Source organism: Passer domesticus, chromosome 6, assembly GCF_036417665.1.
Source record: "Passer domesticus isolate bPasDom1 chromosome 6, bPasDom1.hap1, whole genome shotgun sequence".
Lineage (NCBI taxonomy): Eukaryota > Metazoa > Chordata > Aves > Passeriformes > Passeridae > Passer > Passer domesticus.
The window spans coordinates 16673779-16698276 of NC_087479.1; the positions used below are offsets into that span (position 1 = coordinate 16673779).

General features: G+C 40.7%; 2 protein-coding genes across 13 annotated transcripts in view; one reads left to right on the forward strand and one right to left on the reverse strand.

Annotated features, from left to right (window-relative positions):
* DGLUCY (D-glutamate cyclase) overlaps positions 1-17045 on the reverse strand; it is a 48249-nt gene extending 31204 nt beyond the window's left edge. For 2 of the 9 annotated variants that reach the window (XM_064423589.1, XM_064423585.1), the window contains exons 1-4: positions 16934-17037; positions 14078-14241; positions 13202-13346; positions 12047-12195 (exon numbers count right to left, since the gene is read on the reverse strand). Coding sequence is in view for 2 of the 9 variants with exons in the window: in XM_064423581.1 (XP_064279651.1) it covers positions 926-972 (47 nt within the window). In the remaining 7 variants the exon portion in view is untranslated. Of the gene's footprint in view, positions 1-925; positions 1621-11991; positions 12196-13201; positions 13347-14077; positions 14242-16933 lie in introns of those variants that run through there. The other 7 variants (XM_064423587.1, XM_064423583.1, XM_064423584.1 and 4 more) reach the window with 6 other exon arrangements.
* Positions 17046-17188: 143 nt separating this feature from the next.
* RPS6KA5 (ribosomal protein S6 kinase A5) overlaps positions 17189-24498 on the forward strand; it is a 67492-nt gene continuing 60182 nt past the window's right edge. Inside the window, exon 1 of one of the 4 annotated variants that reach the window (XM_064423572.1) lies at positions 17189-17695. In XM_064423572.1, the coding sequence (XP_064279642.1) occupies positions 17632-17695 (64 nt within the window). In that variant the 5' untranslated portion in view covers positions 17189-17631. The other 3 variants (XM_064423577.1, XM_064423579.1, XM_064423575.1) reach the window with 3 other exon arrangements.

Below are 24498 nucleotides of genomic sequence, written 5' to 3' on the forward strand. Positions count from 1 at the left end.
AAGCTTCTTTGGAAATGTAGTCCATTTGATTTTCCAACAGGATCTCTCAGTTACACTTGTGATCTTTTATTTGAAGAATCAATTAATGATCCTTTTACTTCCCATCTGCTATGAATCATTTCAAAGCACAGAAGATCTTTGTGTATCATTCCAAAAGGGGAGTGTGTTGTGTATTTTCAGACAGTAGTTCATCCAGCAAATTATTATTTAACTTTATATTTGAAATATAGGGTTTTGTGTTTGAAGTTTATGCACCTCTAAATGAGGGCTGCAAATAGAAATTTAAATTAGCTTCCATTAGTGTTCTGTCTGCTGCTTAAAGCAGCCAGCCTATACTTGAGATCCTGCAGATTATGTCAGGACGAGAAATTGATAGGATCAATATGTCTTTGATGCAATCTTGTTTATTTGCAAAAAAGGTACACAACATCTTGTTTCTCTCAGTGTGTTAAGAACAAGTAACAGAAAGCAATTACCAGTTTCAAAGCAGCCATTTCAGACAGCACCGTATGCTGCTGCAACCACTGCATTGGTATAACTTTACACTCAGCTTCTGCTTTGGGACAAAACAAATTGTTTCTCAGGTGGAGAAATATGGGCAGAGACTAGAGAATAGTTCACATCGGGCCCTGCTCGTGCATGGGCACAACCTATACAAGATCCCAGTTGTTTGGGCTTTTTTATCCTGCAAAGGATGAGCCCTTGTGACTTCACACACCCTTCCAACCCCTTGGGTCATATCCTAATACCCACATTCCTGCCTCATCACCTTACAGATACACATGACCAACAAGTTTTAGAACAGCCACCTCACTTACATGCACCTTTGGCAGATGCTGTATACACCTAAGAGGAGACTAAGAAATTAATCAAGATTTAAAACTGCTACATTCATGCCTTGGACTTTGCTGACAGTAATACTCACCAGTAGCAAGAAGAGACTGCAAATGATCCACCAAAGGTTGTCTTCATATAAGATGATTATTCAACTTCAAGAAATTGAAAAAATCATGAGGGCACAAGGATGGTATTTAAATATTGTTTCCCAATCTATGCTGAGCTACAGATTTTAAGAGTTGCTGCACAATTCTTTGGGCTGGGTCCAGATGCTATTTCTCTATCTTGGCTTCTTCTGGCACCAAGACAGCACAAGAATGCAGGGGGACCTTGCTGCAGACCACCAGTGCCAGCCTCTCCCAAGCCCCTGTGGCAGCCCTGGCCAGCTGACACTGCACACAGCAAAGGTGATGGGCATTGGCTGGACAAAACCTCCTAAAGTGAGGGAAATTTTTCTTTCCAGTCTTATTCAGAAGGAAAGAAAGTGGAAGTCCATAGGGCAAAGTACAATGACTGGTACTACTTTGTTGGCAAGGCACCAGCCACAGGTGCTTGTTTAGATAAGAACATATGTCACCACCTAGTTACACCCAGTCACATCATGCACGGTCACAGGGCTGATGGGGTGCTCATTCCTACCAAGGAATTCCATCTGAAGGTAAGCAGGCAAGTGATGTTCTGCTGCCTACACATCATAAAAATAGAAAAATGCTCTCAAAAAACATGCCATGCTCTTGCTGCCAGGTCTTTCAGGCTACCTCCAGGATTATGCCATTCCTTTTTTGTTCATGTCTGCCAGCAGGTGCTGTCACTGCACCCACCACTGCTCACCAAGGAATTCTCCTCAGCGATGGTCACTAAAATGATTCCAGCATGTGTTTATACAAAGTTAGTGTCCTTGAGATGTGAATGTCTCTGCAGGCTGTGTGTGGGGAACTTCCAGTGAATTGTACCTCTCCAAACTACCAAGAACAAATATCTCCATCTCCACATATACCTGTGATGAAGAGATATTAACTTTAATTGTTCCACTGCTTCCTTCAACTCCGAGACCAAGAAGTACCTGGGAACAGCTCAAAATGACAGAGTGTCATTTCCCTGATGAACCTCCAGGCTTAAGTAGTGCTATATGAATGATCAGATGAATCTATGGCAGGATCTCCAAGAATACCTCACTGCAACTTTCAGGAGTAAGTACAGGTAAATTGCTGTTAGCAGCTGTACTATGTCATAGCAAATGGTATGCATTTGGACTGCTATTTTTTCTTGGAGCAACCACACTGCCCCCCATAATAAATGTTAATTTGCATCCAAGATACCTGGGAAGCTCTGTTCTGCAGCATCCACTCTAACCTGAAGGATTCCAAGTTACAGACAAATTATGGCTGCATTACTATGCTTTCATTAATGCATACCTGACAACTGTGGTATTATTTGGTGACTTATAGTTGTCATGATGATCAGGAAACTGCCCTCAGTGGTCTGTTTGGTGCAGCCAGGCACATCTGTTCTCTGTCTGCAAGAGCTCAGGGTGTGTTTCATCAACACTTAGTACAGCAGGACGATGAGAAGGAATAGCAATTAGTAATTAGACATATACTCTAAGGCTGACAATACCACAGTCCTTTTGGAGAAGAGAGTGCTGCCTTGTCACTAGTGAAGATGCCCAAGATCTGAAAACCACAGATGGTACATACTTATTTGGTAGACTTCATCACAGACCCCATAAATAATCAATGATAATCGTCACCATCCCTGAACTTGTGAACAAGAACATGTAGAAGAATGAGTTATAATCCTGAACAGTCAAAGCTCCTTGTGGTGGGCCCTAATGAAGATCTTGACATTATTCCTAACTCTTCTTCCCCTGCCTATACAGAGAAAGTATGAAACTCTACAGCATGTGAACCTTTGAAGACCTCAGCTGTGCAGTAATGTGACTGATGGAAGACCTGGATGATGTGGCAGTTCAATCAAGCTACACTGACCTGTCCAGTCATCCTCAGGAACCAGGATTAACTAATTTTATAGGCAAGTGGCAATCATGATGACCATGAGAGGAAACCTGCAAGCTGTGTGTTGGTGCTGAAGAGTGTCAACAGCTGCCTCACCATTTTTGAACTCAAAACAGTCATTCAAGACCAGTATACAATGTAACTACACTGGGCAACTGTCCTCATCCACCACAGCAACCCTTGGCAAAGCAGAGAATGTTATGCCATAGCTAGAGGCTGCCATAGTGCCTACTGCATAGGAGAAAGGTGGGCTTGAACTGAAGCGTTGTGTTCTGAAAAGTAAATTCCCAATTACCTTACTTTTAAGGGCCTGAAAGGATACAGGCCCTCAAGGAACTGTCCTGGGCGGCCTGATCCCACTGTCCTGATTCAGTCACTCTGTCATGGCACCCTTGGGGCACCACCACTGGTGGCAGCAGCACCATGGCTGTGCAGGAAGTGCAAGGAAGTGTGACAGCTACAGTGACAAATGCAACAAGGGAGCAGCTCAGGAGCTCTGCTCTGCTGCTGGTCCCAGCACAGGCCATGTGAAGAACTTCACATCTAAGTTCCTGGTGACAGATTAAATCAGGTATTGGTTGACTAAATGCTCTCACTCTGTAGCTGTTCAGTGCCTTACACAATTATGTACAATCCACCACTGTGTCCAGTGCAGTTACAGCAGGCAGACTGAACATCTCAAACCACTGTGTTCATCAGCAAAGAGCTCAAGATGCTGAAAAAATGCAGCTACCTTTCTATCTCATAGAGCTAATCCTGAACTTTGACTGCTTTTACCTATGTTCCATGAATAGAGTCAGATCTGTACACATATCACCCTCAAACCTTTTCTCACCATTAAAACTTTTTTTAAAAAGCAGTTTGGTGTTAAAAGAGATGACTCATAATGCTGCAGCATCAGTTAGCTGGCTTGAAAGGGATGCTGATGTCATAATTTTGATTTTCATTACCAAAGAATATGAAGGTAAGGGCTGAAAATGTTTTACACTTCTATCACCTCATTTTATATTTTAAAGATATAAATAAGCTATTGGTGATTGGGATCTTGGTGTGCTCCAATTCAAAAAATTGAGCCTATATTTTGTATAGAAGCAGCACAAAAGTTTAAGCTTTTACTATTGTTATTTTCTTTTAGAGTTTTGTTCCCAGATATGGTAGATGTAAATATGCCTAAAACCTCACCACAGAGCTTACAGCTTAAGGACTCAAACCTCTAGTACTTCTATGAACAAAAGTGAGCAGATAATTAGTCCTGTTGAGCCCATTGACAGGTGAAGCGTTAAACATTTGCTGTATTGTACTTCAGCTGCATACATGTTTGCAAACAAGCCATATCCTATATACAAAGCTTCATAAAGACATGACAGAAAAGTAAGCATACAGAAAAATATATACGCAATACACTTGCTTTTTATAAACACTTACATGAAACAAGCTAACAACCTTGACATAAGTTATAACTAGTACCTATGAACCAGTTCAGAAATAAGGTTTAGCTCTGGTTTTGTCTGCTTAGCAACCATTGATCCTTTTTCCTGGTTTCTGTATACATGCAGATAGGAAATTATAATAACATATCTTAAATTCCATATCCCACATTTGGAATTTGATAGGACAAAGGGTTTTATCATTAAACTGAAAGAAGGTAGGGTTAGATTAGATATTGAGAAGAAATTATTTCCTGAGAAGGTGGTGAAGCACTGACCCAGGCTGCCCATCTCTGGAAGTGCTCAAGGCCAGTTTGAAAGGGACTTTGAGAAACTTGGTCTAGTGGAAGATGTCCCTGCCCATGGAAGAGGGATTGGAACTAGATGATTTTCCAGGTCCCTTCCAACCCAAATCATTCTCTGATATTCTTATTTAAGAGGCTCTTTTAAAGAGTCCAGTTTTGTTCTTGGACATTTTCTTACATATCTTATTATATATCCTAACCATGGGGAGTGTGCTAAGTTTGGTTTATTTTATTTTTAAATGAGAAAAGACTCTTGGCTTGTTTGAGCATTAGTTTTTGATTTGGTTGAATCTGCCTCCTCCTCTGAAATGGATTTTTAACTGACATTACATCACAGAGACTGAATAGTTTCAAGGTACAGTTAATATATATAAAGGCCAAACAATTCAAAATATTATTAAGACAATATTCTTCAGAAGATAGAATTAAAGCTACATCTAGCCCAGTATCCTGACTTTGATAGTCATCAATAAAGCACACCCTAAGGAAGAGCTCAAAAGCAGAGAAAACTTTCACAACACTTAGCTGGTTTATCCTTCCAGCACTTCATGACCTCTGGTTCAGAAACTTTGGAGCTAAGGGACACTTCTTTCTTTGTAGAAGTTAATGTAAAATCTGATATCCAAGTGGACTTTATCCCATATAACTGCAGCTTGCAGCATTTCATATGGATTTCACCAGCTAACTCCTAAATTACTGTACTTGGAAAAGTAGATGCAACTGCTAAGAATTTTGCATGGATTGTTTAATTAGGATTCCACTTTCAAAGCCGATATATTTAAAAGTAACAAAACTGTCTTTGTATTAGAATGCAATCTACAAAGACAGGCATCCCTTTGATCCTAATTCCATAAATATATTTCTTCTTGCAACAAGCATCGTACATGAGTCTTCCAGCAATTTTCAGCAGTATGTTCTCCCAAAGAAGGGTCAGACTACGCAGTATATGCAGTGACAAAAGACAAGACAAATTAAAAGCACTCAGCAGCTTGCATTAATGTCCTCCAAGTCTAAATGTACAATTAAAATAAAGCATTCACATTTGAAAAACAACTCTGAAAAGCTGTGGGGTTTGTCTCCAAAAGATTAGTCAAATGTGTGTGATTTTGATTGTGGGGGAAAGGGAGCAATGAGTTTGGTTCAAACCTAGACTTATTTAGGTAGCTTCTCTTTTAATATAGTTAGTATAAAGACACATTTTTGGGAATTTTGAAGATGGAGTATATACAGGAACAGCAACCAAAATCATATAGAGCAAGGTGTATTTTATCATATATTGCTGTATCCTCATACCAGGAAGTATTTTTAATAATATGCAAAGATCGAAGAACATTGTGATTTGAATACAGGACCAAGGTGTTTCTCATTACAGATTGAAAAGAGAAGATTTTAATCAGTCAAAAGGAAGACGAACAGGCATCAATTACTAGCAACTGCTGTGATTTCCAGTCACATTGATGGAGCAGTAGGAGACTGCTATTTAAAAAATAGTTACTACCACTAAAACATTTGAAGAGATGATGGTACCTAATGACTTTCAAACTCCATTCTCTACTGACAGATTTCCCTAATGGAAATTTCTTTTCTATTCTCATAATACTTGTCTTTATAAATTAGCTGAGTTTGACACAGAAAGCTTGCTATATAAGGCTGATTTTTAATCTATTAAGCACTTCAAACTGCAGATATATGAAATATACAATCATTGTGTCCATGGGAAAATTGTCAGAAGTGATGCAAGCTCACTGAAGCATTAAATTATAAGAGTGGAACGAAGTGAGACTTTCTTGCTAGACACCAAAGATACCAGAAGTTTACCAGCAGGCATATAAAAGAATATGAAACTATATATAAAAATAAACAAATTGGTGTCCTGGCATCAAACAACAAACATGGTTCTCTCCCCACCCCTCCCCCATTTAGTGGAAAGTTTAAAAAGCAAGCATTCTGAGTAGATCCAGCTTCAGTTTGGATAATATTATGCAATATTTTCCTCTCCTTTTGAAGGAGGAAAATATTGTGATCTCTACTTGATTTCAAAATCTAGGCAGAAAAAAAATATATATATATATACAAATATATATATATATATATGTTTATAAAAATATAGATGCATTATATATGAATATACATATTTATTCCATGGTTGATCACATAAAGCAAACTGTTCCCAATTAAACATTTATTTCAAAACTGAATAATTTAACAGAATAAAAGTCCAAAATGCATAACCTATAATTCAAAGAACAGAATTATCAGTATGTGACTTTTCCACCGTTACTAAGAGTACAAAAGAAAATATGTGAAATAAAGTGCATTAAGTGGAAATTGTTTAGGATATAAACTATGTATATTAAAAATAGTTAAGAATATTAACAGAAATGCATCTAACTTCAGTGACCTTGGATTCAAGAGCTCTGCAGAAGTCAAGAACCTCATATGTCTTTCTTAAAAATAAGCAAGAATAGGGAAGATATCACACTTATAGATGGCTGATTTTGTACCCAATAGACACATACTTCTGATGGACAGCCAGTTTTTGACTTTTATATTATTTATCAGCTTCAGTGAAAAAGTAATTTTCCCAGTTTACAGTTCTCTCCTAAGGGCTTTCATCATAGCACATTAATAAGACATTTTGGAGGGCAGCTGTTTATTCTGAGTCTGCATCTTGCTGAGCATGAAGTCTGTATCTTGCCCAGCTATAGCAAGGGCTCTTCAGTATTATTGCACAGTGATGCAACCTCTTATCTGCACTGAACACTTGTCCTGTTGGTAAAGCTGTATTTTTTCAATTAGAGATTGAAACTTTTGCTGAAAATAGCCTTGATACCACCTATAAAATAACATTTAGAATAAATTAATTTGATCTTTTTATAATAAATCAGAAGGATACATTCATTGCTTCCTTGAAATAACTTATGAATATAGGGGCTAATTTGAATATTTATTGCATGAATATGTTAATAGGTAGATGTAAGACAAGCAAATAATCAGGAAAGACAAGAGAAAAGTTTCTCCAAAGTAAATAGATGAGGATTAGTATGAATATTCTACAAACAAGGGATGGTATGATTATTAATAAAATGGATAGACTTTCTTTAAATGTTTTGGTTTTATGGTTATTCTAGAAAAGGCTCTGGTTTAATAAGAGTATATGACTTCTGTATTAGTCACATTTAAGAATTCCAACAGGAATAAAGTCTACTAAACCAAACAGAACAACCAAATCCATAAGGCCAAACCAGATTAAATTGTAGTCCAAAGCTTCAACTACCTAAGAGGATGCACTGTGAAGCTGCAAAATAGAGGGGTAAAAGCAACAATAGGAAGAGACAAGTGATGATGTGAGAGACACTTAACGTCACCTTCAGCTGTGACAACAACATCCTTAACTCTGTAATTGAAGGCAAATGGATGTCGCTGCTACCGCAGCAGAGGCAGAGAGCGGGGGGAAGGCTGCTCTCCTGGGGTGTGTGGGTGGTGTGAAGGCATTTACTTCTGCAGACAAAGAGAGGCACTGGAAAGATTAGGCAATTGCTGTCTTAGAGGAGGCATGATTACTTTTCCATGGCATATCCAAAGTCTGAAAGGGTACATAAAAGGCTACAGAAAACACGGGTATGGTCTGCCTTGAGACACAAGATTAAACAAGGGATTAACACTTGCTGTTTGTCAAAGCAGTGAGGCTCTGATGATTTCCTCAGAAATCCTCTCCATCTCCTCCTTACATGTCCATCAAAGGATAGTGTTCAGGGACTGCAGTGGGTTCCTATCCAAACTTAAATGATTTATAGTTCTGTTGTTTTGGTACTTGTTATCCAAAAGTAATTATTTTATCTTATGCATACACCAAACCAGTACCTCCACTAATCACAGTTTTCTAAAGAAAAATACTGTCACACAGCGGAACAGTTTAATCAACTTACTATCTAAAGAAGCAGGAAAATAATGGCAAGCATCTCACAACTCACTGCTGCCAAAACCAAATTCTTGGGCGGGAAGATATTTTAAGGCCACAGCACATTATAGATACATGTTTCTGTGATGGTGTGAGAGACTAGAAGCGTTGCTGGCTTGAAACCTTTCACATGTGTGTGGAAGAGGCAGATCAGGCCTTTCCCTGGTGAGGCAGTGCCCTGCCCCTTACACCCCCCTGGGGCTGTATCCCAGCCCTGCAGCAGCCACCAATCCCCAACACACTGGAGACAATGCTCCACACCTGCCCCTGGAGCTCCCAATCCAGCTCCTGAGGGGCCAAATGACCCAAGTCCCACCTGGGGAAAGGGCCCAGGAAGGCCAAGGGGTATTTAAGGCCAAACATGAGACAAGAATGTCTTGACCTTCCTCCTCTCAGAATTTCTATTAGTTGAATGCTGCTGGAACCCAGGAGTTGGTAGCTATATTTGTTCTTTTCAGTATCTTTTCTCTCTTCTGATTCTTTCTTGTTAATTCTGAGTAACTTAAAATTGAATGGGCTTTGAGTTTGCTAAGTTGAATGGGTAAAATTAATGCTTTGACAAATGATTTATGTTGATTGAATGCTGTTATAAACTTTTTGTCAAAGTTTCTAGAGTTGCCACTAAAGTTTTCTTTGTTGATCTCTTGAGAATATCTTGTTAGTATTTCTGCCATGAATCTAACTCAAAGTACCTGAACAGCTGTAAGCCCTGTTAAAAGTCTCATCAAGAGAATTGTTTGGGGCCTTACAACTGGTTTTGGCTGGGGTAGGGTTAATTTTCTTCACAGTGGCTGGTATGGGGCTGTGTTTTGGATTTGACTGAACACAGCAGTGAAAACAGAGATGTTTTTGTTATTGCTGAGCAGGGCTTGCACAAAGTAAAGGCCTTTTTTGCTCTTCCTACTGTCACCGTGGCAAGAAAATGAGAAGTGCATGGGAGGCTGTGGGGAGACACAGCCAGGACAAGTGACCCAAACTGAACAAAGGGATATTCCACATCATATGGCATCATGTTCAGTATATAAAGTGGGTGAAAGGAGAAAGGGGGGACACATTTGGAATGACAGATTTCATCTTCCCAAGTCACCATTACTTCTGATGGGGCTCTGCTCTTGTGAGATGGCTGAACACCTGCCTGCCCATGGGAGGCAGTGAATTAATTCCTTGTTTTGCTTTGCTCCTGTGTGTGGCTTCTGCTTTCTCTATTAAACTGCCTTTATCTCAACCCATGAGTTTTCCAGCTTTTACTTTTCCAATTCTCTCCCTGAACCTGCTGGTGGAGCAGTGAGTGAGCAGGTGGTTGGGCTTGGCTGGGATTAAAGGAAGACAGTTACTCAGAGAAGTGATTTAATTAAAGCCATACGCTAACTTCTCTGCATATTACAAGTAATTCTAAGAATCTGTGGCATTTGCCTCATCTGACTTCCAATTTGAAGATGCATCTCACTAGAGATGCAGGAAGGCTACACTGAGTTGAATGGGAAGCAAAAAATTTACAACAGTTTCTGTAATCAGTGTTGGGTCTGGAATAAAATCTGGTTGAATAGGAATGTATTCTTTTAAAAATGAAGAGAGATGTATTACTAGTATAAATCTTTACTAAAGCTCAAAAATGCTCGGGGGCGAGGGGGTTGAAATACCCCAGACTTAATGGAGTTATTTACAATGTCAATAATCTGCATTGCTGTTATATTCTCCATCAATACCTTAAGAAGCAGTCATAACAGAAAAGTAAGCTTGAATGTGACATGTTGTAAGAAGGAGGATGCCAAACCTCACTCTTAGCCAGGCTTGATAAATGGCAGCCAAAGGAAAATTGCTTGATGGGGCACTTATTTGCATAGAAGTCTTTAACACTTCAGAGAAAATGCAAATCCCAAGGATTTTTACAAAAGGAGTGTAAAATGCCTTCTGACCAACTGGAGTTTGACATCCTCTTCAAGGACTGTCACAGCAAACACTTTACATTAAAAAAAGAAAAAAGATGTATTAAAACTGAGTGTGCCAACATTTAAAAAATCTAGGTTTCCCCTAGAAGTCCTCTACTTAAGAAAAATGAAAGAAATGAGGCTGTGCATGGATTATTGAAAGCTCAAAGAACTTCAAATGCCTGGTGTATAACCTCTACAGCAGATCATCTACAGCAAATATTTTACTGGATATTTTTAGGTGGTGAAGTTACTGCTTCATATTCTGGGTTTGCCTATGAAATAGGGACAGATCCAACAAAATCATGGAAGAAATAAAAGGTAACAATTCTTCACACTCTTTTGTAACTAAATCATTATGGGTCATCAGATAAAATTAGCAAATGACAAAGTCAAAGCAAACAAATGGAGGTCTTTATCCTGGAACTGCATTGTTAAACCACAGACTCTCACAACACTGTGCAGCTGCTCCTGACCAGCGTTGGAGACAGCACTGCTGAGCTAGAGATACCCTAGTTTGCATCCTATATCTAAATAAATCAGTATAGGATGAAAAAATGAAGAAAAATAGCAATGAAATTATAGAATTGCTTCAATACCAGTTACCTGTTAGCTCTAGTCCCAAGTCACACAATTTACAGTGCCAGCGTCAATGATGCAGGTAAAGTTAAAAATCCTCATCTTTTTGGATGTATTGAAAATTTGTAATTCGCTCTCATAGTTTTTGCTACTTGATTTTTCACAACAGTATTTTACATTTAGGCCATGTTAATGGAAACACATTTATCTACTGGTTTTCTAATACATTTTATTTTCTTTTTGTTCTTTAAAACTAAATCTTTCATAAAAACATTTTCCTGGTCCTTTTAATGGTGTTTTTAGTTGTAATGCTGCTTATATTAAATCATATTGTATTATATTAGAAAATATTATAATACTCCATGTTAAGCAGTGCTTTCCAGTCACCTAATAGAGTACTTGAAACTAAAGGGAGTTTTTGTATTTTTTCTGAGGAGCTCTAAGTTCCTTTCAAACTCCAGGAGATACACAACTAAGTTTGAAACATATTAGCTTAATTTATCCATTTTTTTCAGATTTTCTTTTCTGTTATTTCAATTCATGGAGATATCTTTTTAAATTTCAAAGAATAGGCTCAAAATCAAATCAGATAGCTTTTCTCAAGATAAAGGGAAAGGAACTTCTGTAATAATTGTTCACTTCATTAAATATCTTTTTGTTCTCTGGTAATTTAACAGATGCAATACCTTTAAATACATCATTAGAAGAAAACTTGTGGAAATTAATTTATTATTTTTCATTTATGCTTTTCAAAAATTGTTCTTCCCCCTTCATTTTATGTGGCACTTCTTTACACTCTTTTTCTGCAGGCTCCCTTTAAGAACCACAATGCATAGCTTTAAGTTGTGCCATTTAAACATTTTTTTCTCATGTTTATGCTTCCTTCTCTGGAGTAGGAAAACAGAACCATAACTTCTGCAACTATCAGAATGCACTCACAGTCTTCATGATGAGTTCAAAGTTTTAATTTCATTATCACTGGCTTTCAGATCACCTTGATTAACTTCTCCTTTCTAAAGTCACCTTCTCCAAAGCTGACAGTAAATTTTCAAAACAGTGAGAATTCACATCAGGTCTTTTGAAAAGGACTTTGAGTTCACTCAACCTTATGTAGAACAGTCCTTTGTGTTCCTCCCAACAAATCTGAAAAAAAATCAAACTATTGTGAGTGAGGATTAGGATTCAAAAGTAAATTTTTTTTATTAAACAGAAATTCCATTTCTGCCTACCTTAAGAAACTTTAGCAGTTCAAAAAGTGAAATAAACCCTTATTTCTGTTTCAATGGCTAGTGCTGCTTTCTCTCCCCTACAGACAGCATTCATTCATTTTCCTCTTCCTCATCAGAAACTGAGAGACATGACAATTTCTTTTCCCCTCTTTTATAGCCACGTAGACTTTTAGTAATTAAACTTTTGAAGTGCTGCCTGTAATAATGGTAGTTGCAACTGTACAATGACTCAAGAAAAAAATAAACAAATCACTTTTCAGTGAAGAAATTAATACTAACTGAAACGGGACTGTAGAAGCAGTAATGCTTAAATGCACTCTTTCAAGAAATGATCCACTTCCTGACAGAGCTGTACCACTTCCGTTAAGAGAATTATTAGACTTGGATGCTTAGCATAACTTCTCCTTTCATGGTAAAAACATTAAGTGGTTTTAGAGAGATAAAACTGTTGCCCAGAGCAGTTTCATAAAAAATACTTTTAACAGCAAATATACCTACCTAGTCTACTTTTCTGACGGTTATCAAGCACAGTGTTCAATTAAAGGTTCAGATTAAACAAAAGATAAAAATCACAGAGAAGATATGCAAACTGAAAACTAGAACTAACACTATACTAAAATTTCTCACAAAAGCTGTTTCATGTCATGTTTGTCTTTCACAGTGAGTCCTTCCCTAAATTCATTTTGTGGTTTCCAAAATTTGATCCTTTTTTTCTTCTGCTGTGCAAATGTTCTCTGTGGAGGGATTAAGTGGAACATTTTGTATCACCTCGATTTCCAAAATTTGTCCTTTGAAAATAACACCGATTTCTGTAACAATTCAATGACCATAAGAAAGCACCAAACACCTTCAGCTTTAGCTCCATAGAAACTACAATTTCTATAAGCAGCTCCCCTTCAGAAAGAAAGTAAATCAAATACCTCAAAACTGTGAGGCCCTGGCACCCTGGAAATATGCAGCTCTAGCACTCATGTTCTTCTTTTTCTCTCTCATTTCCTCTCAGATGTCTGTACACTGAGCATTTCAATTTCACCTCAGCCCTCAGACCAGCTTGGCACACCACCTCTTTTAGAACCAAAAAGAAAATGTTGTGACACTTTTTTTCTGTAATAATATCCTTCCATGTGGGAATCTCCCACAGCATTTTTTCCCTCCCTCTTTTCACAATTAGGAATGGCAAGTAAATACACATATTTTTTAACAGTTGTGTTGTGGGGTAGAGAAGGGACATCTATCTTTAGAACAGTGTTACTCCATATTCCCAAACTCGTGGCACATGCTCAGCCCAAACACTGAACTGTTGGCTGACTGACCTGTTGGGTTGTGCACATGAATATGAAAATGTTGCTTAAAAACAAAAACCATTTATACTGTGGAGTATGAGTAGCTCTGCACTGCCCCATAGCTTTTAATCATTTAAACATAAAATATTTTTTCTTTTATGCCAGAGGGGTATTGTGCACGCTTATTGTATGCACATCATACAAACAATAGGGTTTTTTTTCAGTGTTGCAGCATACACACAAATGTATTTAAATTCAAGAAACACTTCCAGTCAGTTAAACTGCGCTTCTAAAAGCACAGTTTACATACCAAGGGTGGTTTTACTTCTCCAAACCAACAAGAAATCTCTTACAGACCAGTCTGTACTCCCTCTGCGTGTAAGCCCATCACTCTTCCTGGACTTTCTCATGCTGCTTTGGCTGCAGGCTTGAGCCAAATTTCCTCCCCCATCTGACTCTGTGGCAGTGTGCACAGTGATTTAAACAGGACAAAGGCCCAATCAGTGCTGGCACCTGACTATCCATGCTTCTGACTGCTGGCGTGCTTCCAGGAATGGTTGGGTCCCTGGCCAGTACTCTTCCAGGCAATGTCTTTGCACATCCAAGCTGGAGGCTAGCACAGCTCAGTAATGGTATGCTGTCTCGACAAATCCAGGAGGCAGTGCAAAAAGAGGCCACTGTTTTGAAGGGGAAAGAATTTAGCTGCACCATGCTATGTCATGCCACTTCCCTGACACCTACAGAACGAGTCCTAATCAGTTTTATTTTCTGGTACATATGTAGCCTGTGTATTTCCACTTAGCTGTAATTCCAATCTATGCTTCAGGCTGACAGAGCTCTGTCCTTTAAGAGCCACCCACAAAGCCATGTGATACTGCTCTATGATGGAGGCAATGTCACCAGCCCACCATGCCTGGACCATTCTGCTGAAGGTAGATCTACTCTCATATCAACTACACAACCAAGTCTACCCCTCTGCTGCTCCCAAAGTTCAGCTGAAAGGAAAACTTGAGCAGAGTCTTGTGCTCATGGACTACTGACAGGAGGCTTAGGCTTTCACTGCAAGTACAGCTCTTTTGTCTGTCAAAAGGTGGGATTCTTTCCAAGCATTCAGCAGGGCTGCTTTGCTGTTTCTGGATATGACACAAGAATCCCACTCCAAAAACATTTTAACATTGGACAAACTGTTATGTAAAAAATATTTTTTTTAAATGAAATGACCATGTTTCAAGTACATGTTTCAGGGGATCCCTCAGTGATAATAAAGAACTTTTAGTTCATGGAGTAGTACTTTGCAAGTCACATCTTAAACTGAAATATACACAGTAATCACTGTGTTTTACTATTTGCATCGTCAGCATGGATCACTGTTTTTGGTTTGGTATTTTAAGGTTATTGCCTCATTTTTTAAAAGCTATTTTAGCTGAAATTTGAAAGGAGAAATTTTCAGCCTGGGGCAAATAAGCAGATACAGCCTGTCAAGCTGAGAACATCTGAAACCAAGACTATTAACAACTACTGGATTCAATGCCAGCACCCCCCACACTGAGCACTGGTAAATGGAGTCGGATTTCAGCTTCTCTCCTCTGAGGCTGCCAGGGACAGTTAGTCCAAGTGTAGGCTAGTAGAGCCACTGGATGAAATATAGCACCAGGCTCTTTAAAATCTAGTAACTGGGACATGGAATAATCAGAAGTGGTTGTTACACCTTGTAATGAAGAAGTAAATCTCACAGTACCCCCAGATGGACATAGCAGCTATTAGTTACAAAGATGCAAAAATGTAATAATTTAATAAATTAATAAATATAATCAGTTTAGTATTTCCATTTTCCCTTTTATAGTTTAATATTATACTGATATAATATTTACTTTCCCTGCAATAGTGATGCTTCTAAAAACAAGTAACAAAAGTTAGGGAATCAAGTATTTTGAAAACCTCTTCCATGGTGAGACTTTCTATTTTTATAGTCTTGATATAATACAGGGGGAAAGGCAGTAACTGGATGGACATTTTTGGAGGTGGTTATATGTGTACCATATGCCACAGGGAGATACCTCAACAGAGCAGCTGCAGTGCTTGCTGGGAAACACCTTCAAAAGTTTTACCAAAAGTGCTATGAAACCCTAGGTAGTATTATTAATTTCTAGGATGGCAGCTGCAAAGGCACCCTAACCTGAGGTCTGGTGTATAAATAATTACAAACCAGAAACTCTCACCGACTTTAAATAGCCAAACTCAATCCCTGCACAGGAAACGATAGAAACGTACACATATAGATGCATTTTCTTCATATATGTGTACAAACACACAAATATTTAACATTGGAATGTGAATAATAGATTAACATTTTATTTTATTAATCTCTGATGTAACTTAATTAGACTCTGTGTGAACACTGCTGCTGAGACATGGCACTGTGAATTAGCAACTGGCGTGTAAGGATAGAAGCAGTGGCATTCAAGAGCAACGAGCCAGAAATTACTGTAAACAAAAAAAACGGAGAGAAAAGTCATTTGAGTTATCTGTTGTAAGGAAATGAGGACAGCTTTTGAAATAACAGATTGCCACCAAAACGTAACAGACTGAGCGGCTTAGCTGAGACGAACACATCGGCTGTGTTTTGAACCGTATCTCCCCCAACATCGCTACCAAAGCCCTCAGCGAGGACGGTGTCCCCTCGCAGCTCAAGGGAGCAGATGAACGCGCCCCAGGCAGGGCAAGGCGAACTGGGCACATGGATGTGCCCACCCAGCTCCCTCGCCCACTCCCACCGCACGACAAGCAAGCCCTTGCCAGGCACCTCCTGAGCTGCAGGCGATAACCCTGCAGGCCGTGCGATCACCAAGGCTGGTTTAACTTCAGTGCAGGCGGCCTCTCCGACCTCCCAAGAGCCGACCACGCTCGCCGCCGCCTCCACGGCCCCGGCCAAGGGCGAAGGCGGCAGCAGACGGGACCCGGGGCCCCTGCGTGCCCCGGGAGCCAGCGCGGTGACCCGCGGGCTGCGGGCGCCCACAGCGATGTGCCGCGGCTCCCCCGCCCGCCCGCCCGCACCGCCCGTGCGGGGAGGCGGGGGCTCAGCGGCCGGGCGCCGGGGCCCTGCGGGAATCCCCCCGTCCCCGGCCGTGCCCCGCTGCTCCCGGCCCCGCCGCATCCCCCCGCGAGGATATCCCGCTTCCCGTCCCGCTGCCGCATTCCCCGCGCCGGGCTGGAGCCCAGCTCCCCCCCGGCCGCCGCTGCGAGTGGGCCAGCCCACGGCCGCTCCCCCCTTCGAGTGCGATGGAACGAGCCCGTAACGCGAGGAAGGGCGCCATGGCCCCTCCCTCAGGTGATTGCCAGCTCCAGTGGTCAATCAGCGCCCTCCCTTACCTCTGGGCAGCCCAGCGCCCGCCCCCCGCGGGGGTCGGGGGTCAGCGGGAGAGGCGGGCGGGAATGTTTACAAACAAGACCGGGGAGTAGAGGGGCCGGGGGGAAGACGGGGGGCGGAGCCGGCGGTTGGCGCAGCCGCCGAGCCAATGGGGGCGCGCGGCGCTCGGCGGAAGGGCGGGGGCGGCGCGCGGGGAACGTTCTCTGCCCGACGGCCGCCGGGGCTCGCGGGCGCGCGCGGCCAATGAGCGCCCGGCCCGGGGAGGGAGGGGGCGCGAGCGCCTGAGTCGGAGCCGCTCCCCGCGCGCCGCCCAGCCTATCCCGGCCGCGCTCCGCTCCGCTCCGCTCCCCGCTGTCGGGCGGGGAGGGCGGCCGGAGCCCGGGGGAGGGGAGGCGCAAGGACATGGGCTGGTGCTGAGCGCCGGGGGAGGGAAGCCGTCGTGCGTGTGCCTCCCTCGATTTTAATAACTGTTTGTTGTTGGGTGGTGTAGGTTTGGGGTTTTCTCACCTCCCACCCCCCCCCCCCCCACCCCGTTTTCCTACAAGGCGGAGGGGAGCGCGGCAGACCCCAGCGCGCCTGCATGGCTCCTCTGCCCCGGAGCGCCCCTGGAAAATAGAACCCGTCTCGGGCCAGGTGACATCCCCCGCCGCCGCGCTCGCGCTCACGGGAGCGGCAGGGCGGGGGAGCCGCCCGCGAGGACATGGAGGGAGCCTCGGGGGAAGCGGAGCTGCCGCTCCTCACGGTGAAGCACGAGCTGAGGAACGGTGAGCGGGCGGGCCCGGGGGTCGCGCGGGGGCGGAGGGGCACGGGCGGCCCGGGCTGAGGGAAGCGCGGCTGAGCAGGGAGCTCCGAGAGTTGGCTGGGAGCGGTAGGGAAATCTCAGTGGCGGGGGCAAAAGGAGGATGAGCTGGAATGTAAGGGCAGGAGCGCGTACGATGAGGGCGGGGAGGGGGCCTTCTCTTATTTCTGAAAAAAGTAGTTCACTTCGACTTCTGCTCCATGCCTGGCTCCCCTGTGCACTTCCTGGTGGTATTAGACGCTTTTGAAGGACATAAAGGGTAGCCAGACTCTCTTACAAACATTATTTTTTTTGTAAGTTGTGTGTTTGATCGACTTCAATGGCTGTGTTGGGGGGCCCGGTTTGTTCCAGTCCTAAATGAAGTCGTTTTATGTGACAGCTTTTCTCTGACCTCGGTGAAATGCCGGAGTTGTAGGGAGGGGAATGTGCCAACACGTAACCACAGAGTTATCTGGATTTTCAGCCCATGAATCTTCTCGTAGCTCCGCAGTTACTTGACGACCCTCCGGAGAAGTAGTTCAACATGTGAAATATGTGTGACCTTTAAAGATACAACAGAAATCCTCCATTGTCGGTTGTTGTGTTGGGGAAGAGCTTTATTTCTTTTTAGTAGGGATTCTCTGCTTCTCAGAAGTTTCCAGGCAACTTGAACACTGCAGTAAATCTAAATTTTAACGTCAGTTTAGAAGAGCGTATAAAACATAATCAGAATGTATATTCTCCGTATTGATTAACAATGAAGGCGCTGTTAACCCATGCCCTTCATTCCTTTTCTGTCATCATCTTTTTCTCCATGATGAAGTGAGAGTAAGCGTACGATGCCGCTCACTGCCGAGGTTTGGGAGGGCGGCTGGCCGGGTTACTGTGGCTGACCCTCTCGAGTGGGCCGGTGTGGAAGGCTCTGCTCGGTGTGGCTGTGCCGCCCGCCCCGCTGTCCCTCGGTCCTGGGAGCTGCCCCAGAGGAGCACGGCTGTCCCCGCTGCCTGGCGGGGGGAGGAGGAGGAGGAGGAGGGAAGGGAAAAAAAAAAAAAGGGCGGTCTCTTGATAGCTACAGAAACCGAAGGGACTGTAGTTTCCTTCTTCCAAGAAGAAGCAAAAGAGGTGTTGGAAAACATAGTTGTCCCGATAGGTGTTGCTACATTTAAGTGTGAGAGAGGAAAAGGTAAGGAGAATATAAATGTACCCCATTTCCTCAACATATTTACATAATTGTCTCTTTTTTCCATATTTCTATTATAAGGGTTGAGAACACATATCCCTGAGGGGTCATAATTTAAAGATAGTTGGAGGAATAGACAATGTAGCATAATAAGCAACTTTGATTTTAATCCTGATCATATATATAGCTGTATGAAGTACCAATTCTTACTTTTAATAAAAAAATTCTCAACCTTGTTTGTCTTTTAAGCTTCTGAAATTCAATTTAGTAGGAATAAGTTGCTTCTCCCCTCCTTGTTCTCTTCTCCTTATTCAGTGTTTAGAAAACTCTGCTTTCTGAAAAATGCTTTCTAGCAATGACTTGTCTATTTCTGGAGCACTAGGGTGGAGGAGGGAGCTGCTCTGTCATGTACTCCTGGGAGACTCCTACTCCTGAAGGTGTCAATAGTGTCATTGCTATGCAAGACGCATGCAGATACTGGTTCAGAACTTGTCTATACAATGCACAGAGATACAATAATTTGAGGAGAAAAGTTGCAGTCAGCTTCTGTTGATTCAAAAATATATGAAGGTATAGGATACTTTGGATATTCAAGGGTTTTTTTGGACTGGGTCTGGTTGTTGGATGTTTAGCTGCTGACTAGGGTCAACCCACCACATCTTTAAAGCATATACAGCATAATTATTTAATTTTGCTTCATTTTGGGAAAGAGAGTGAGAGGACAGACAAGAACTAGAATTTGGAGCCAGCGGATATTTGTTGTTCCTAAATATGTTCTATATCATGAATATCTTTTATTGTGCAATTTGTTTAGATTCCAGTGTTTCCCTCATCTGTGTTCTTTCTTTGATGCTGTTAGCTCTGTGACTAATTTAATAATTTAGAATTCAGATTGAAAGTAGCTGTCAGTTGGCAGATGAAAAAGAGGTCAGTCTCCAGAGTGCAATGAAAGAATTTACTATTGTAGTAGAAATAGTGGCTTCTTTGAGAAGGGAGTATCTTTTCATATTTTGGAAGCTGTTACTTGAACCCCATGGTAACAAGCTGACTAATTCAAATCAACTGAATGCAGGTAAACCCACAGTTACACTTTGCATTTGCAATTACTTGGTCTTGGATTGCTTTAAAAGTATTAAATGAGTTAGGGACAGGCATTTATTATGGTCAAGTGAGTAAGTGAACATACTTTAGAATCTGAATTTAAGATGAAATGAGGATCTTAAAGAATGAAACAGATGATTGTTGTTAGGTCCAAGCAAGTATGGAGGCATATGAAAAGGCATTAAGTTGGAGCATATGCAGTGCTGTTGCTACATAGACCAGCTGATTGTTAACCCTATCATATCACAGCTTGGCTTCTTTTAAGCTTTGAAATTACAATGCTGGCTTTGATATGTAGGGTCAGGTTTAATTTTAGCTTTATATCTCATAGTCTTAGAGCCCTGAAATTCCTCTGTTGTACAACCAGAAAGTAATTGCTGGAAAAACATCACTTGATAGGCATGTAGATTGGGCCTGTGATAGGGAAGGAACACTTGAGTGCCTCTGTGTGATAGCATGTGATGTGCTCTCTTACAAATACTGGGCACTGCTCTGTGTGTATATATATGATGTTTTGCAGATAAGACAGAGCAGTGACTTTTAGGACACATGTAATTTAATAATTATATTCTTCTAATTGTGTTTATCAAGTTTTTTTTCTTTTCCTAATACCAAACCGTTTTTGTTCTTAATAGAAGGCTCACAATTCGGCCACTTCAGAATAGTTACTGGCTGTCTTGTCTCTCTTTGGGAAGGAAAGTGAGTCTTTGGGGAAAGTGGAATCTCTTTTCAGGAAGTGGAAGCAAAAATATGCCAAAGTTGAAATAGTGGGAAGTGTTGACTGTCTCTGATTCTCACTGAAACTCTCCAGTGAAAATAATAAGAAAATGACATGGTTTTTTAGTATTTATTTCTGGAATCTTGTAAAGGGAAAGGCTTTATTTTTTGAAGGCTAACTTTCAGAGTTAATGCAACTTTTAATCTTTTTGCAGACCTTAGAAAATGCATATTGTTTACACCGAAAAAAGAACATTGCTGCATCTTAACATTTTTGTTGCTTGGTAATGCTTCAGAACTGAACAATGGCAAACATAAAGCCTATCAGAGGAAACATTATACATGATAGAGAAGGATATGGAAAGAGAAGGAAAGGTTTGTGATTCAGAAGATAAGAAGGAAACAGAACTGTTAAGCGTGAGATTTCTTCCCCACCTCCTCTTTTTTTCTGGAAAAAAGGATCCTATACCTTAAGTGTCTGTGAGTGAGTGGTAGGAGGTTGCCCATTTTGTGGCATGCTTGTGAACTCCCTGCTTTGCCCAGGGAGAGGCAGAGATTACCAAATCTGGGATCTTGAAGGGAGCTTGAGACGTTCCGTGAATGTATGGGCAATGGGCTCTATGTACATTGTTTGTTTGCTTTACAAAAGCAAAGTGTTGTTCTTTTCCTTTTAGCAAGTCTGTTTTGAAGAGCATGCTGGATTTGTTTTGATGTTACCACAATCTTTGGGCTAAAGAACTTGCTTTAGTTTGCAGTTTGCCAGACATGTATCAGAAAAGGCATGTATAGCCCAGAGGTTTATGTAGCAATAGCCTGCAGAACTCCAAAGGCACAAGAATTTGGAACTTCCCCTTGAGTCAAACTTATAATTCAGCATGAAACTATAAAAGGCTTCAGAAAATAAATAGGTGGGTTATCTATAGGGTTTATTATTGCAAATTCTTAGTTATACCTTCTTGAATGGGATCTCCAATTAGAATGTTCATGTTGCATTCTGAGGGACTGTGAAAATTCCTGTGACTAAAAGACATGGTAGATCATGCACTGAATAGTGAATTCAGCCTTCACTGTGGAGGTGCATCTGGCACCTGTAGAGTACTTTATTTTTCCTATTTTTAAAAGGAAACTTTATGAGACTTACAGAAAATTTTATTTTAAAAGTGTTTTTTAAGGCCAATTTTTTTTTTGTTTTATTTACTTACAAGATGCAGGTATAATATGCTAATATGTTATAATGTAACATACTAAGCAATATATTATATATAATGTATAATATGTTAATATTAACAATAATTTTGTATATTGTTTAGGGATCTTGAGGTACTAATAGTTGGCTGTTTCAAAGCTTGGATTGCTTTTGCTTCCACTTTTCTCTTTGAGCGCTAAAGTATGTGTTTTTCTTGGGTTGTGGGAACTACAAAGAGTATTTTAAGTTTATTAATCATCTTTAATACCGCTTAAATCTCTGGATTTTACTCTTTACACAATCAATATTTTCTAAAAATTCTTTGTAGTCTAGGAATTCATTGTTATTTATCTTCTGGTAGCCTTGATTATGAAGGACAGCTATTGATCTTTCTTGGGTTGTGGTTGTGGCTTGCTTTGTTCTTGTTGTTGAGTGGGATTTTTTTGTTTGCTTTTCTCCCTCCAGGCTTTGGAATCTAACAGACCTGGCTAAAATGATCTGTACAAGGGTCTGGTACAACTGATCCTTTTGCTGTCATTGTTTCAGTGTTGTTCTATAAAAAGTCTAATATAAATGAGGACTAATAGATGCAGTCCTCATTGTCAGCCTCTTTATTAGCTCTGATCCAGTGTATTCTAAATGTGATGGTTGAAAAGCTCCTGCTTGATTCAACAAAAGGAGGAATCTTAATGCCATGTTAATACATCTTAGAATTTTATTCAGAAGGCAGTTCAAAGAACACTTGCAGGAATTCCTCAGTCATATGACAAGGCCTGGGTATCTGAGGGAGTTTCCCCAATATATTTTTCATGTAAATATTTCTATTGTATCCCCATCATTGCATAATTTGGTATCTTATGGTAAACATGCTCTCCTCCCCCCTACAGAGTCCCAGCAGTGAGGTGCAGGTTCTACTGAGATGTGTGTGCTTCTGACTCAGTCTGTAGATAGGCAGACTGGCTTGTGAAAGACTCACGTTACATGCAGTCAGTTATTTGGGTTTCTGTTTTGTTTTGGGATCTGTTGTGACTGTTTCCTCTTCTCATTTTTCTGGACACTTGTAAATATTTTATGCTGTCTTGGATAGATGGTTATAAAAGCTTTACTTGGGAGAGGATAATTCTTAAGTTTCCTTGTTAATGTCTGCATAACCAAATATGTAAGTACCTTCCGTCAGCATGTAAGTTATCAGTTGCTCTTTTTTTGTTGATAAATTAATTTGTATTCTGTTACTTTTGATGCTGTGTCCAAGGTGCCTGTGACTGAATTTTTATCAATTATTTAATTCATTACTAATGATAGAGAAAACTGAAGTTGATTCATCTCTTGCACTTAGATATAATTTTTTGTTTGAGAAGATATGCGCAATCTTCGGATATCTGATTTTTTCAACTCTGCTCAGCGTTAGATTATCTGTAGCAACTGTATTCATAAGCATATTGTCTAATTACATTTTGTTTGGGATTTGTTGTTTTTTTTTTTTTCCAATTATGGTGACATAGAGTGTTGCTACACGTTAAGTTTCTAGCTGACCACGGAGGTGCCTCAGGGTTCAGTCTTGGTGACCTCATAGTGATTCAGCTCACAGTAATGATAAACCTCATGAAGTCACCTCTGTAAGAGAAAAAGGGCTGCTGACAAATGTAAATGGATCTTAACATGAAGCTTTTTCCAGTTCAGACTACCGAGTTTGTGTCATTAATCTCAGGTGTCTGGACTTTTGTATTTATTTCAGCTTTCTAGATGCAAGTAATATCTTTGGTGGGATAGTCTTCTATTTTCATGATGATAATGACAGTTTCTCACTGTGTTTTCCACAGCATTTCATGCTTCTGAATTTCCACATTCTGTATTCCATGCAGTATACATGTGTGCTGTTATACATACATGTACATACATACATGGATAGGTACTATATTAGCTAGTACTTCAGAGATCTTTGTCATCTTTGGCTGAGTAAAATTTGGCTTCCAAGCCTTCTAGAATGGGATCAGCAGCTTTGTGAGGGCTTGAATTGTTTCCAAATTTTTTTCAAGTTTTAATTTTTTTTTTCTCAGCACAGGTGCTCTTAGCCTTAAGCATCTAATATTCTAGAGAAACAGCAGTTGCCAGCCCAGTTACCTCAGCTGATACCCTGGAGTTCAGAGCAACATGAACTGCGTATTCTTTTCTTTCACATGTGTTCAGAACTCTGTGTGTGTTTTACTTTTGCTCTACATTCTTCCTTTTGCCTAAGAAAAATATTCTTAAGATGTTATGGTTTTTAAATTCCACTTTTACCTTATAAGACAGTACCCTGAGCTGATTAAATGGTGCTCTTGTTCAGTGACCTGACACTAACTCGTTGGCAATGGTCTGTCAGATTGCAAGGACTTTGGGATACTTTTACTTCCTTCAGAAATAGTTCTAGTTGCTGTAATCAGTAACAAAGTATAACTATATAGCAGATAAACAGTGTAACATATGCATTTTATTCAGTGTCTAATAAATAATAGTTGCATAGTTTCTGTTGCATGGTGTTGGGGGTTTTTCCCCCCCACAAAAGGAGTGTGCACCCTCTCTCCACTCTGAGTAAGGCATAAACATACAAGTTTTAAAACTTCTG